We start from the raw sequence: 13,053 nt of genomic DNA on the forward strand, positions 1-13,053 counted from the left end.
AAAACCGCTAAGCACTTCCCTGCCTGGAATCCGTAAGGATATGCAGGGCTTTTTTTCTGGGAAAAGACGTGGTGGAACTCAGTGGGTTGCCCTCGGAGAAAATGGTCACATGGCTGGTGGCCCTGGATTGTGGCACGGAGGGCAATCTCAACTCCCCTCTGTCTGGAGATCAGGGGGCAGGGCCACCAGCTATGTGACCATTTTCAAGAGGTGCCGGAACGCTGTTCCACCGCGTTCCCGCTGAAAAAAAGCCCTGAAGATATGACAGGCCTTGCTGGATGAGATCAGGCCAACCTCCTGCTTCAACCAGTGGCCAACCAGTTGCCCTGGAAGGCCATAAGCAGGGCATAAGAGGCCACTAATTTGCCTCCCAGCACTGGGATCGCTTCCCTTAAAAGTGGAGGTTCCTTTTGCTCATCTGGCCGAGTAGTAACCATTGACGGACCTCTCTGTATAATGCCACTGGACAGATTCTAACAGCGAACCACCTCTGTTAGTCTCTTGCCATGAAAACGCTGCCGCAGGTCACCCTAAGTCATCTCTGACTTGAGGGCACTCTCCACCACCAGATCAGGGGCAGGCGAGCACCTGAGGGCTGGCCGAAGCCTGCAGCCCCTCCCGTGAGGAGTGCAACATCAAACCATAAGCTCCCCTCCCCCAGGTGTAAAGTGAGCCGCTGCCCTTGCAGCCAACTCTTGCTCTCTCTCTCTCTCTGTGTGTGTGTGTGTGTGTGTGTGTGTGTGTGTGTGAGAGAGCGCCGACCTCGGCGAGGGGGCGTCAAAGCAAGTGAGAAGCGGGGTGGGGTGGGGGGTTGCCGGTGCCTTCCCCTGCAGAGCCTGCCCATCCAACTTCCGACCCTGCTTAGCTTCCCGGCTCTGACGAGAGCCCGCCCCAACGCGTGCCAGTCAGCGCCCCCGTTGCTGCGAATCCTGCGCGGGGGGCATCATTCTGCCGCATGCACGTGTGAATCCGCGGCGGCCGCGGCGGGGCGGGGCGGGGTGGAGGGGCTGTCCAAGGGAGCCCTGCCAGGCTCCGCCGCCCCCGGTCCCCTCCGCGGGCGGGAGGCGGGGGGCAGCCCGTGCAGCCGCGGCGGTGGGTGGGTGGCTGGAGGCGGAGCCGAGCCGGAGCCGAGCGCGCTGGGCTGCGGGGCGGCGGGGCTGGCCAGTGCCGGGCGGGCTGGAGCGCCGAGCCCGAGGCGCCGCGGCGGAGCGAGCGGGAGCCCAGCCCAGCCCATGGCGCAGCGCCTCGCCCCCGCCGCGCCGCCTCGCGCCCTGCCCGCTCTCCAGGCAGCAACAGCGGCGGCGGCGCGGCTCGGCGGCGCGGCGTGAGGAGCTGCCCGAGAGGCCGGCGCGGACGGCCGGGGCTGCGCGGCGCTGCGCTCGTCTGGCCCGGGGGGCTGGCGCCGGGCGGCTGCTTGCGGGCGCTGCGGCCGTCCGTGGCGATGCTGCCCGCGCCGAGCAGGGGCCGGGCGGGCCGGCGGAGGAAGGAGCGGCTGCTGGGCCAGCTGTGCGCCCTGGCCTCGCTGCTGCTGCTCTGGCTGCTCGCCTGCGCCCGGGCGGGCCAGCGGGCGGGCCGCGCCGACGCCACCGCCACCGCCGGTGAGTCCAAGGGGCCGGGCAAGGGGCTCGCCGGGACCCGCGCGGCGAGGAGGGCGGCGGGGAAGGGACGCGACGCGGACAGCAGAAACGACGCCCCCCGCTGGACCCCGGAGGCGCGACTGGAAGGAGCGGGGCTGTCCTGCTGGCGGCTCCCTGCCCTGCCGGTCCCTGCGCGCTCCCGGCCGCCCGCGGGGCTGTGCGCTGGTGCTGCGCGGAGAAGGGAGCGGGGCCGAGCGGGGCAGCCCCGAGCCGCGCGGTGCAGGAGAGACCGGACGGGGCGCGCTTGGCGCAGCTCCCGTTGCGTCGCCCTGCGGGGCTGCCCGGGGATCGGGCCCTTCGGTGCCCTTCGGCGCTCCCCCTGCGGGGCAGGTCCTGCCGTGGCCGCAGCTGACCTTCCTTCCCGCATGTTTGAGCCTTCCTGACTTCTGTCTAGTACAGCTGTATATAAGCACAGCTATTGTTGTTGTTATTGTTACTATTATTGTAGTTGTAGTAGTAGTAGAAAAGTGCAAGAGTTCAAAAGCACCCATGAGACACAAAATTTGGGGTAGTGTATCAACCTTAGTGAATCACAGCTCACTTCTTCAGATACTGCTAGAATGTGAGCCCATCTCACATTACTTCACTCTCCAAGGTATAAGGACAGGCGGACTCACATTCTAGGGTATCTTAAGAATTGAGCTGTATCTTATGAAAGCTCATGCCCTACCACAAATCTTAAGAAGTGAGCTGTGACTCATGAAAGCCCATACCCTACCCTAAATTTTGTTAGTCTCGTAGTTGCTACTGGACTCTAGCTCTTTTCTACTGCTGCAGATAGACTAACACGGCTACCCATCTTGAATAATACTACTACTAATTAATCAACCTTACCAAATAAATAATGGTGTAGAAAAAAGTCCTGGTTGCCCCGTACCTGTACCGGGACTCCCGTGGTTTCTGTGCTTTTCAGTGCCCCCTAGTCTGGCTTGAACTGGGGCCTGCAGACACGTGCCCCCATTTCAGCAAGCACCTCGGTCAATGTTCCTACTATTGTGAATGGATTATTGAATTGGTTAGTAGACAAGGGACCTTTCAAATTATGTTAAAGGTACCCTTGATGAATTGCATCCGGCCAGTAGTACCTGAAAGGCCAACTAGATTGCCAAGGTCTGGCCTTTGCGGAGTCCAAGCGCCCTTCTGTGCTGCTTTCTGTCCCGTCACCTAAACTGGCATCTGCCCCACTGCCTGTTGGCTTCTACTTGGGTGCTGAGAGGGAGAGTTCAGGTGGCGTTGCTGAAATGTGCTTCACCTCTTGGAGGCCTGGCAGTGCTGGGGAGGAGAAAGGTGATCGGCCTGGCTCAGCATCCCAAGTGGGCGCCTTCCAGCGAGCTGTCACTTTGCCGACTCTCTTGGGAGCAAGTCCCATTGAAATCATTTGCTTGGTTTAAGGCATATGGAGATTTTATGCAAATAGAATAGACCAGCCAACAAGCTCATCAGCTAAGATGGGGGAAAAAAATCAGATGAGAGTCTGGCTTTTAGTTATGAGGCTTGGGGCCACCTTGTAATCATATTCAATGCATTTATTTAACAGGTCCCATTGTTGTAATTCTAACAACCGCCTTGTAATCAAGGACAGTATTATTATCTCCACATTGCATATCAGAGGCCTGAGGGAGAGTTGGCTGGCCAAGGAAGGGCCACCCAGGGAACTGATGGCAGAGGTGAGACTCAGACCAGGGCAGCCTGGTTGGTAGAGCTCTTAGCCGTACTCCATGCCCGCTGTCACATTTCAGTCCCCCTCTGTTGGCTGGCTTCAGTTTGAGCCACATTTCTCTTTTCTATGTGATGCAACTGCCAGCCAGTTTCAGGCAGCAGCACGGGAGAATGCAAGCTTGCTTAGAAGCTTTGTGTAAGCATTTTCAGGAGTTGCGAGTATCACTGAGTTAGGTTTAGTTACCACTGTATAACTCCAATGGAAGAGCCATTCATTAGATTTCTTTTGTAATCCCCTGTATGCCGTTGGACTTCATGAATGGAAAGCCTTTATACAATGCATCACCCACCTTTCACACAAAGGAAAATCTCTTTGAATTTACCTATTGTCTTTCTTCATACAGTCGGAGCCATTGAGTCACACAGCCCAGTGCACTGTTCCAGATTTTTGTATGGAGATAATGAATTGCTTGGCTTTGGGAAAGTGAACTGTGTGACACAGTTTTCATATCTCTGCTGCAGCGAAATACAGTGGAGCGGTTCTGAGAATATGCTAGAGGATTTTTCCTTTTTAGAAACGAGAATAGCTTCAGGGTAGCAATTTGATGACCTGATTAGTTTCAGTCTTAATTCGTCTTCTTTCTAGGCGCAGCCACAAAGCGTATAGAACAAGAAATGCAGGCAAATTCTGGCATGGATTTGCGTTTAACGTTTGAAAGAGTAAAACTAAATGTACAACCGTGCAAACCACAACTGCAGAGTAATATAACGGAACACTCTGTGAACTTGTTATTGATTTATGTACATACTAGAAAAGTAGATAGAACGTGCCTATTCCTGAATGCTGTTGGAAGGGCTCTCTCCTCTAAATACCAAAGTGGTACCAGAATGTGTGAAGAGGCAAGCAAACTATCAGAGCCACACATCCTATCCCATGTATGGTTTGATATGAGCAGGGCTTTTTTTCTGGGAAAAGAGGTGGTGGAACTCAGGACCACACAATGACATCACTTTGGGTCAGCTGCAACAAGAGGGGAGTTTTTTAAAGTTTAAATCGCCCTTGGTGAAAATGGTCACATGGCCGGTGGCCCCGCCCCCTGATCGCCAGACAGAGGGGAGTTGAGATTGCCCTCTGCGCCGGTGGCGCAGAGGGCATCTAAACTCCCCTCTGTCTGGAGATCAGGGGGTGGGGCCACCGGCCATGTGACCATTTTCAAGAGGTGCCGGAACTCCATTCCACCGCGTTCCAGCTGAAAAAAAGCCCTGGATATGAGCTGCAGCGCTGGCTACGGGAGGGAAGGAGCCATGGCTCATTGGTGGAGCCTCTGTTTTGCATGTGGAAGGTCCCGATCCTGGCATCCCCAGTGAAAAGAGCCAGGCAGCAGGTGATGTGAAACAGCAGCAGCTGAAGCGTTTCAGCAGCACTTGAAATGCTGCTCCCAGAAGACAATCCTGACCGCGGTGGACTTTGGTATAAGGCAGATTGATGTGTTTAGATGTTCGATACATCAGTCATAATTTGAAAGAAGGAAGTCAGGCTATGCATGACCAGTAGAAGGCCCTTTTACATAATCAGTGGACTAGGAGGAAAAAAATATGAGGACTGAGCGTTCTCCAGGAGGCATGGAAAAATAAGAGCAGTTGAGAGAGATTGAACATTGTTCTACCTGAGCCTGAGACTTTAGAGAATCCTGGATATTGAGATTTGGGGCTGCAGGTGGGAGATTTCCATATAATTTATCCTCTCCTACCATAATTCCCTGTGGATCCCCAGCTTCTTCCCTCTTATACTGAAGTTCAGTACAAACAGTACCAATTCCTCTTTAAACTGCATGTACACGATTTAGCAGTAATACTTTAGTTGATGTTTCATGGGAGGAACATGCCGATATCTCCCAGTCTTTTGTAGGGCTGATTCCGCACACGTTGGATAATGCACTTTCAATGCACTTTATCAATCGTTTGAGGTGGATTATTTGTTCTGCACATAAAAAAATTCATTCCAAATGATCTATAAGGAGGATTGGACGTGCATTATCCAACATGTGCAGAATCACTCTAGGTATCAGGTGTTTTAGAATGTGTGTGTCAAATCTCAGATTTCTATTTTAATAGGCAGTATCTTACCATTTACCTTCCTCTGTTTAACCTAAAATTCACTTCCATGGGTCATGTGTATGCCACATTTTCTTTCCCTTGCTTGAAAGTGTTTAAACTATTTTGGAGTATATTTTGAGTTAATGTGAGGGTGAACTTGCCTCTAAATTCATACGGAACTGATTCTGAATTCAGCAGTGGTAAGTTCACCCCAGCATTAACTCAACGTATACTCCCAGTTTTCTGGGATAATTCTTGGAATAAAGTTTACCTTTCCCTTCGAGTAGTGTTCTCACAGAGAAAGGTCAGCACATACGTATTAATAATGCAGCCTAGTCAATACTTCTTCTGAGGAAGCTATTTTAAAACACTAGTTCTGTTTTTCTTGCTATGCAGTGATGTTCTAGTTGCACTATCGTGTTGTTCTAGAAAGTGAAAAAAATACCCCATAAGAGTCTTTCTTTTTTGTTCTTCTTTTGCAACTGTATAACAAGCAGAATTAAAAATTTAAAAACAAAACAAAAAGTAATTAAATGCTTCCTCATAAGAACTCTTGCACTGCCTCCATAAAGTTTCTAGTTACAGCTCATGAATCACAAGAGTTGGTGAGAGTTTCGACTCGTGTTCCGTGGGGAGCAAGCAATTTCTTTAGCCCAAATGATACTACCAGTTTCCCATTGCAGATGAGCAGTACAAACAGTACCAATTCCTCTTCAAACCAGGCAGGGCTTTTTTTCAGCTGGAACGCGGTGGAACGGAGTTCCGGCACCTCTTGAAAATGGTCACATGGCTGGTGGCCCCGCCCCCTGATCTCCAGACAGAGGGGAGTTGAGATTGCCCGCTGTGCCGCTAGCAGCGCAGAGGGCAATCAAAACTCCCCTCTGTCTGGAGATCAAGGGGCGGGGCCACCAGCCATGTGACCATTTTCTCTGAGGGCAACCCACTGAGTTCCACCACCTCTTCTCCCAGAAAAAAAGCCCTGAAACCAGGTAATTACAGATGTTGATGTCATTCCTTCTCTGTCACCCATTTCAAAAGACAGATTTATAAATGTTCTATTTTTGGAGTCTTAATAATTAAGGTGTCTCGGATTATACATGTTCCAAATGTAAATCCTTTAAATCATGAGAACTGCCCTAACAATAATGTGACCCAGCATAGTTTTATTTATGAACTTACTTACTTCATATATGCCCCACTTTTCTCCCCTTCTAAAGTGGCTTACAACATTTTCCCCCTTCTCTACTTTATCATCACAACAGCCCTGTGAGGTGAGTTAGGCAGAGATTGTGCAACTGGGCCAAGGTCACTGAGGGAGCATTGTGAGTTAGTTAGTGGGCTCCTACTTGGTTGAGTTTTGGAACTAAGGCTGGCTTGTTTAGAAGGCCATTTTGTAAGAGTTTTGATGGCAATTTTAAAGCATCAATGTTGGATTGTTTTGCATTTACTTGGTTTGTTCCACACCTTTCTCCCTATTGGAGACCCAAAACAGTTTACATTGTTCTGCTGTATTACATTTTATCCTTGCAACAACCTTGTGAGGTCGGTTAGGCAGCAAGCAACTGGAGCAGCCAGGACCTGACAATTTAAAGAATACATAAATTAACGCTCCCCTCTGTTGTTATTAGCAGTGAGATCTCCTAGCTGATTGAAATAAGCAGTTTCTAGCTGTTCGCTCTGTTAGTGAAGTGTTATGGAATATTTATGAAAATTCCAAATTCTCAGAAGTTTAGAATAGGTAACCAGAAGAGTTGAAATCAGACCATCAGTCCAGCTTGATCAGGATTGTTTTCTCTGACTGGCAGTGGCTTTCCATGGTCTCTGGTGCAGGTTTTCATATACCACCTACTGATTAAACCCTTTAGTTGAAGATGCTGGTGATGAATGGACATGTATGAGAGTGGTATGTAAATGGCTTGTGTGAGTAGTGTATGCAGGGCTTTTTTTCAGTGGGAACACGGTGGAACGGAGTTCCAGCACCTCTTCAAAATGGTCACATGGTCGGTGGCCCCGCCCCCTGATCTCGCTGGCATGGAGGGCAATCTAAACTCCCCTCTGTCTGGAGATCAGGGGCGGGGCCACCGACCATGTGACCATTTTGGCCAAGGGCAATTTAAACTTTAAAAAACTCCCTCCTTGTTCCAGCTGACCAAAAGTGACATCGTTTGCGGTCCTGAGTTCCACCACTGAGTTCCACCACCTCTTTTCCCAGAAAAAAAGCCCTGAGTGTATGTATAAATATTGCAAGTGAGTCGCATGTGCGGGTTTGAGGAAATGTTTTAGGGAAATGGAACTTTACGGACGCAGAGGTAGTGTAGACACACAGAAATGATATTCATGAATTTATGTGGATCACTACTTCTGAAATCCTTTTTTGTGTGTCAAAATATGTTCAGAAACGTTCTTTCCATTTCAAATATGTGATTCAGGCATTTCTAAACTTCACTGAATTCATTTGGAGAGATTTGAGCATATTCTTACTTCTCATATTGGAATCAATTTGATTTAAAAGAACTTAGCTTTCTTTCTTTCTTTCTTTCTTTCTTTCTTTCTTTCTTTCTTTCTTTCTTTCTTTCTTTCTTTCTTTCTTTCTTTCTTTCTTTCTGCCTTCAGAACGTCCCCGTTCCTTTCAACCTGATGGAAGATTCTCTAGGTAAAAAAGACAGAGATAAATTATGGCTATAAATACCCACAGATCATTTGGTATTCAGGTATTTTCCCTTTCGGTTACTTACTTGAACACCACTGAATTGCAGCAGTCTCTGGGGAGGGCTACAGAGCATTTTCTAGCTCAGGAAGCAAAGAAGAACATCCACAGATCTTCCGGGGACTGTGTGGGGCAACGGTGTCTCTGCTCCCAAAAGTGGGTGTTCTTTACGCTGGCTGCTGACAGTTTTCCCATCTGATGTCAAGGGAAGCTTTAGATATGAAACAGAGGCAGGCAACACTTTTGATGCAGGCCATGCACGTTTTCTTCTCTGATCCTCTCTGCTACGGCTTTTGGTAGTTTTTGAAAAACGTCTGCGGCCGGTCTTTGCTCAGTCCTGGTTTCTAAAGGTCTTCTCTTGTATTATAATGTTTAAGTTGTAAAAGTGCCCCTGTGCCAAATGCTGGAGTCTCATGCCTTGTCTTTGTATCTCTAAGCTGAATGACTACAGCCAGGGCTTTTTTTCTGGGAGAAGAAGTGGTGGAACTCAGTGGGTTGCCCTCGGAGAAAATGGTCACATGGCTGGTGGCCCCGCCCCCTGATCTCCAGACAGAGGAGAGTTGAGATTGCCCTCCGCGCCGCTCAGCAATCTCAACTCCCCTCTGTCTGGAGATCAGGGGGCGGGGCCACCAGCCATGTGACCATTTTCTCCGAGGGCAACCCACTGAGTTCCATCACCTCTTTTCCCAGAAAAAAAGCCCTGGGAAGGAGCATAACAGAGTAGCACCAATGGCTATCCCGTAGCCATCTCTCCTCCTCAGCAAACATCAGAGTGTGTTGCCAACAGCAACCAGACCACAAAGCTCTGCCATGCAAAAATTTCTAAGGCCTCATCAGGGGCATTTTATAAGAACACTTGTGCCCACTTTTAAATACTTTGTCGTAACGAGAGAAATTAGTCTTTCCAAAACACAAGCAAAGAGAACCCTCCCATGACGCCCACTATTTTATTTACATATTTATTGGGAAGTAGCAGCCTAGTAGACCAGACTAGCCTGATCAGAATCGGAATATTTATTTATTGCATATGGCCAAAGGCCATCACAGTCAAGTGAATAAGACTAAGTAAAACACATAAGCCAAACATAAACACCAAACAATAAAACCATTATCACAAGAAATATAAATATTACTTAAAACCAGGCCTTTTTTTCTGGGAAAAGAGTTGGTGGAACTCAGTGGGTTGCCCTCGGAGAAAATGGTCACATGGCTGGTGGCCCCGCCCCCTGATCTCCAGACAGAGGGGAGTTGAGATTGCCCTCCGCGCCGCTCAGCAATCTCAACTCCCCTCTGCCTGGAGATCAGGGGGCGGGGCCACCAGCCATGTGACCATTTTCAAGGGGTTCCGGAACTCCATTCCACCGCGTTCCCCCTGAAAAAAAGCCCTGACTACAGCCCATCACTCATCTTCCTAAAATGGCAAAAACTGGAGTGTGCCTGGCTGCTGGGCTTCTGATGCAGACAGAACACAATCCGCACCGGAGATGCATGAAATACCTCCGATTAGGCCCAACTAGAGCCGGGGTCTGCAACATGAAGCCCATGGGCGCCATGATGTCCCCAACACCTTTCTTGGCCCCTGGTGGGTCCAGGTATGTCTTTCCTCCCACACTTGGATTTGCTCTGTGAGGGTGGCTCTGCCTCCTGTGGTAGGCATTTTGTGGTTGCGCCCCCCTCCGTGTGTTGGAATTCTAACAGTGTCGATGGGCCAAAACCGGTGGGAACCCTTGAACCAAAATAACAAAATTCTTCATCTAGTTGGATGTTCGAAAGGGGTTGTGGGAGAAAAGATGTTTCAGATAGGGTTGCCAGCCTCCAGGTGCGGCCTGGAGAGCTCCTGGAATTACAACTGATTTCCTGGCCACGGAGATCCGTTCCCCTGGAGAAAATGGCTGCTTTGGAAGGTGGACTCTACGAATTACACCCTACTGAGATCCCTTCCTTTCCCCAGCTCCATCCTCAAATCTCCAGGGAGTTCTCAGTCGGGAATTGGCAACCTGTTTCAGGTCCTGCCCTTTTAAAGCCCTTGTTGACATCTGGGGTACAAGACCAGGCAGAGATAACGAGCAAAAGTGGTGCTGGGCGGAGCTGGTATCAGGCTGAATGTTGGCCTTTTGGGAAGAAGAAGATGGGAATGGCAGTCTCCAAGATGAAAATGTAGACGCTAGAGGATAATAAAAAGTGTCACTAATATCGCAGTGGAAAGTGAGGGTTCCTTAAAAGGCTGCCCACAGAAAGAGATCCTTGCTTGTAAAGCCCTGCGTAGCCTGGGACCCCTGTGCTCAAAGGCCGGCAGCTCCCACCCTCGGAACCCCCCCTCCTTGATGTTTCTTGGCCGCTGCTTGTGGGCTTGTCAGGAGGGCTTAAGGTTGCCAGGCCTCCTTACCCTCCTGGGGGAGGGTGGGGACCCAGCGCTTACCTTCCTGATGCTCTGTGAATGAGTCACCAGTGTGATGATGTCACTTCCGGGAAGTGACATCATCGCACTAGGCTGGGGAGTGTGGGCATGCGCTCTTCACGGCGGCCCGATTTGGGCCCAAATCAGCCTGCTGTGAAGTGGGGGAGCACTCTCAGGGCGGCACGATGACATCAGTGACATTGCACCAGCCGCCGGCCAGATAAGCGGCAGCAAGGGGTGGGTGGGAACAGGGAGGTTGCCAACCTCCAGGTGGTGGCTGGAGATCTCTCAGAATTACAACTGATCTCCAGGCGACAGAAATCATTTCTTGTGGAGAAAATGGCTGCCTTGGAAAGTGGACTTTATGGCATTATACCCAGCTGAGGTCCCTCCCCTCTCCAAAGCATGCCCCCTCCAGGCTCCACCCCCAAATCTCCAAGAATTTCCCAACCAGGAGCTGGCAACCCTAGGGATTCCCCCACCCGCACTGGGGGAGGGGATCCCTAGAGGGCTCCTACTTAGTTGAGTTTAGGAAATTGTGTAAGGCTGGGCTTGTTAGAAGGCAATTTGCTTAGAATTTTAATACTGGCTTTAATAATCTTATTTATTCATTTACTTCATTTATACCCCTGTAAGCCCATACTAAAAAAAAAGGGGGTTGGGGCCTTGGTCTGATGAGCAGACTACAGATACTTAGATAGAGGCCAGACCAGACTAACAGATAGCTGATGTGTACATAGGCTTGTGTTAATTTGCATGTTTAGCAAAGGCTTATGGGAAATGCGTTTGAAAGGGCCACCATAATTTGAGAGGTAGTATAAAGCAGGACTGGGCTAGATGAAAGGACCAAGAAAGGAGAGGCACCGAAGAGACCAGCTGTGGCTAGAAAGAGCTGAAGAAGCTGGGAAGAGCAAAGAGCAGGATTTGCTGACTGCTGAACTTTTCATTGAGTGCTTGAGGTCAACTCCCGGTACAGACAGGGTTCCCAAGTGCCTGCTGGCTGATCTGCCAGCGATTGGTGGGAGGTGGCAAGCCCCTGGAGGCTGCCCATCACCAGCAGGCACCCCAGGAGCACAGATACGCACACTCCCAATGGGCACGATGACATTACTTCTGGAAGTGACATCGTTGCGCCCGCCATGGGAGTCCTCCTGCACTTTGTTTGGGGGCGGTTTGGGAGGGGTACGCTGCTGGCATGAGGTAAGTGTCAGGCCCCTCCCCCTCCCACTGAGAGGGTATCGGGACCTGGCAGCCCTAAGTACAGAGCTGCCACACTTTATCTTGCCAGGAGGAAGGGGGAACTGCTCCTGGGGCCATGAACAAGCTTGAGGATTCGTCTGGCATCTCCAAGAGAAGAAGTCCTGCTGTTGCCAGGAGGCCTACTCTGTTCCAGGCGTAGCCTCTGGACGAACTCACAGCGCTATCTGTGCCCTCTCAAAGTGGATTGTGAATAGGACTCTGCTCTGGGGACACTGGTTAGGGGACCACTATTGATAGCTTTGGGAACGTTTTTCACAGTTGCATTCTGTTATATTTGAATGAATGGGATTTACATTTTGAAGTTGTGAACATTGCTGTAGAATTTGAACCTGGCTCTCGGGACTCTGGGGGTTACACCCACCTTTCTCCCCAAAGCAGCTTTCCTTCTCCTCCTCTCCCCCATTTTAGCTTCACAACAACTCTGTGAGGTTGGTTGTTGTGGATTTTCCGGGCTATATCGCCGTGGTCTTGGCATTGTAGCACACCTCTGAAGATGCCAGTCACAGCTGCTGGCGAAACGTCAGGAACTACAATGCCAAGACCACGGCGATACAGCCCGGAAAATCCACAACAACCATCGTTCTCCGGCCGTGAAAAACTTCGACAATATATCTGTGAGGTAGATTAGGCTGAGCATGTGCGACGTGCCCAAGAACTTCCAACAAATTCCCATGGTAGAGTGGGAATTTGAACCTCCTCCTTCCAGATCGGAGTCTGACGCTCTGTTACATCACAATGGCTTAATGTGTTTGTACTTGGCTGTTACTGTAAAGTATTTGTGGGGTTTTAAAGGTGATTGTGTTCATTCTATTGACTCTTGCATTTGGAGAAAGGCAGCTTAGAAATGCCCTAAATATCTGCATACACACTAAGGAAGCAGTAATCTGAAGTGGAAAATATTTCCCAGAGGCAGGGAGAACCCAATAAACACATTTTCTGCCCAAGTCATTTTCTCGGGCAAGTCACACACTGCAATAATGAGTGATCTCTTCTGCATCAGTTGCGACTTTGCAGCAGAGCCTCACCAAGGTGGTCTTTTTGAAACGTGCGGCCCCAAGACCTTTATCAAGGGGACTCAAAAAACCCATTTGCAGGGGGGTGTTTACTGTACATTGTGCTCCGGGAGTGGTTTGCATTATGCACTCGCTCACTGCTGGATGCTTTGTCTCCTTTGTGTCCACTGTTGAAAGCTGTTATGCAATAATGCTTCTGTTATTTTAGATAAACGGATGTGAAAACAGTTCTTCTAACTCTGTGCATTTAAGATCAAGATAAGCCCTGTGAACTTGCTTACT

The 13,053-nt window shown here is 50.0% G+C and overlaps 1 protein-coding gene across 1 annotated transcript in view; it reads left to right on the forward strand.

The window, feature by feature from the left end:
• Positions 1-1,362: 1,362 nt before the first annotated feature.
• The window catches only part of SLC24A3 (solute carrier family 24 member 3), a 248,618-nt gene continuing 236,927 nt past the window's right edge, over positions 1,363-13,053 (forward strand). The window contains exon 1 of the mRNA XM_054985808.1: positions 1,363-1,598. Coding sequence (XP_054841783.1) covers positions 1,442-1,598 — 157 coding nt within the window. The 5' untranslated portion in view covers positions 1,363-1,441. The remainder of the gene's footprint in view (positions 1,599-13,053) is intronic.

Source organism: Eublepharis macularius, chromosome 7, assembly GCF_028583425.1.
Source record: "Eublepharis macularius isolate TG4126 chromosome 7, MPM_Emac_v1.0, whole genome shotgun sequence".
Taxonomy (NCBI): domain Eukaryota; kingdom Metazoa; phylum Chordata; class Lepidosauria; order Squamata; family Eublepharidae; genus Eublepharis; species Eublepharis macularius.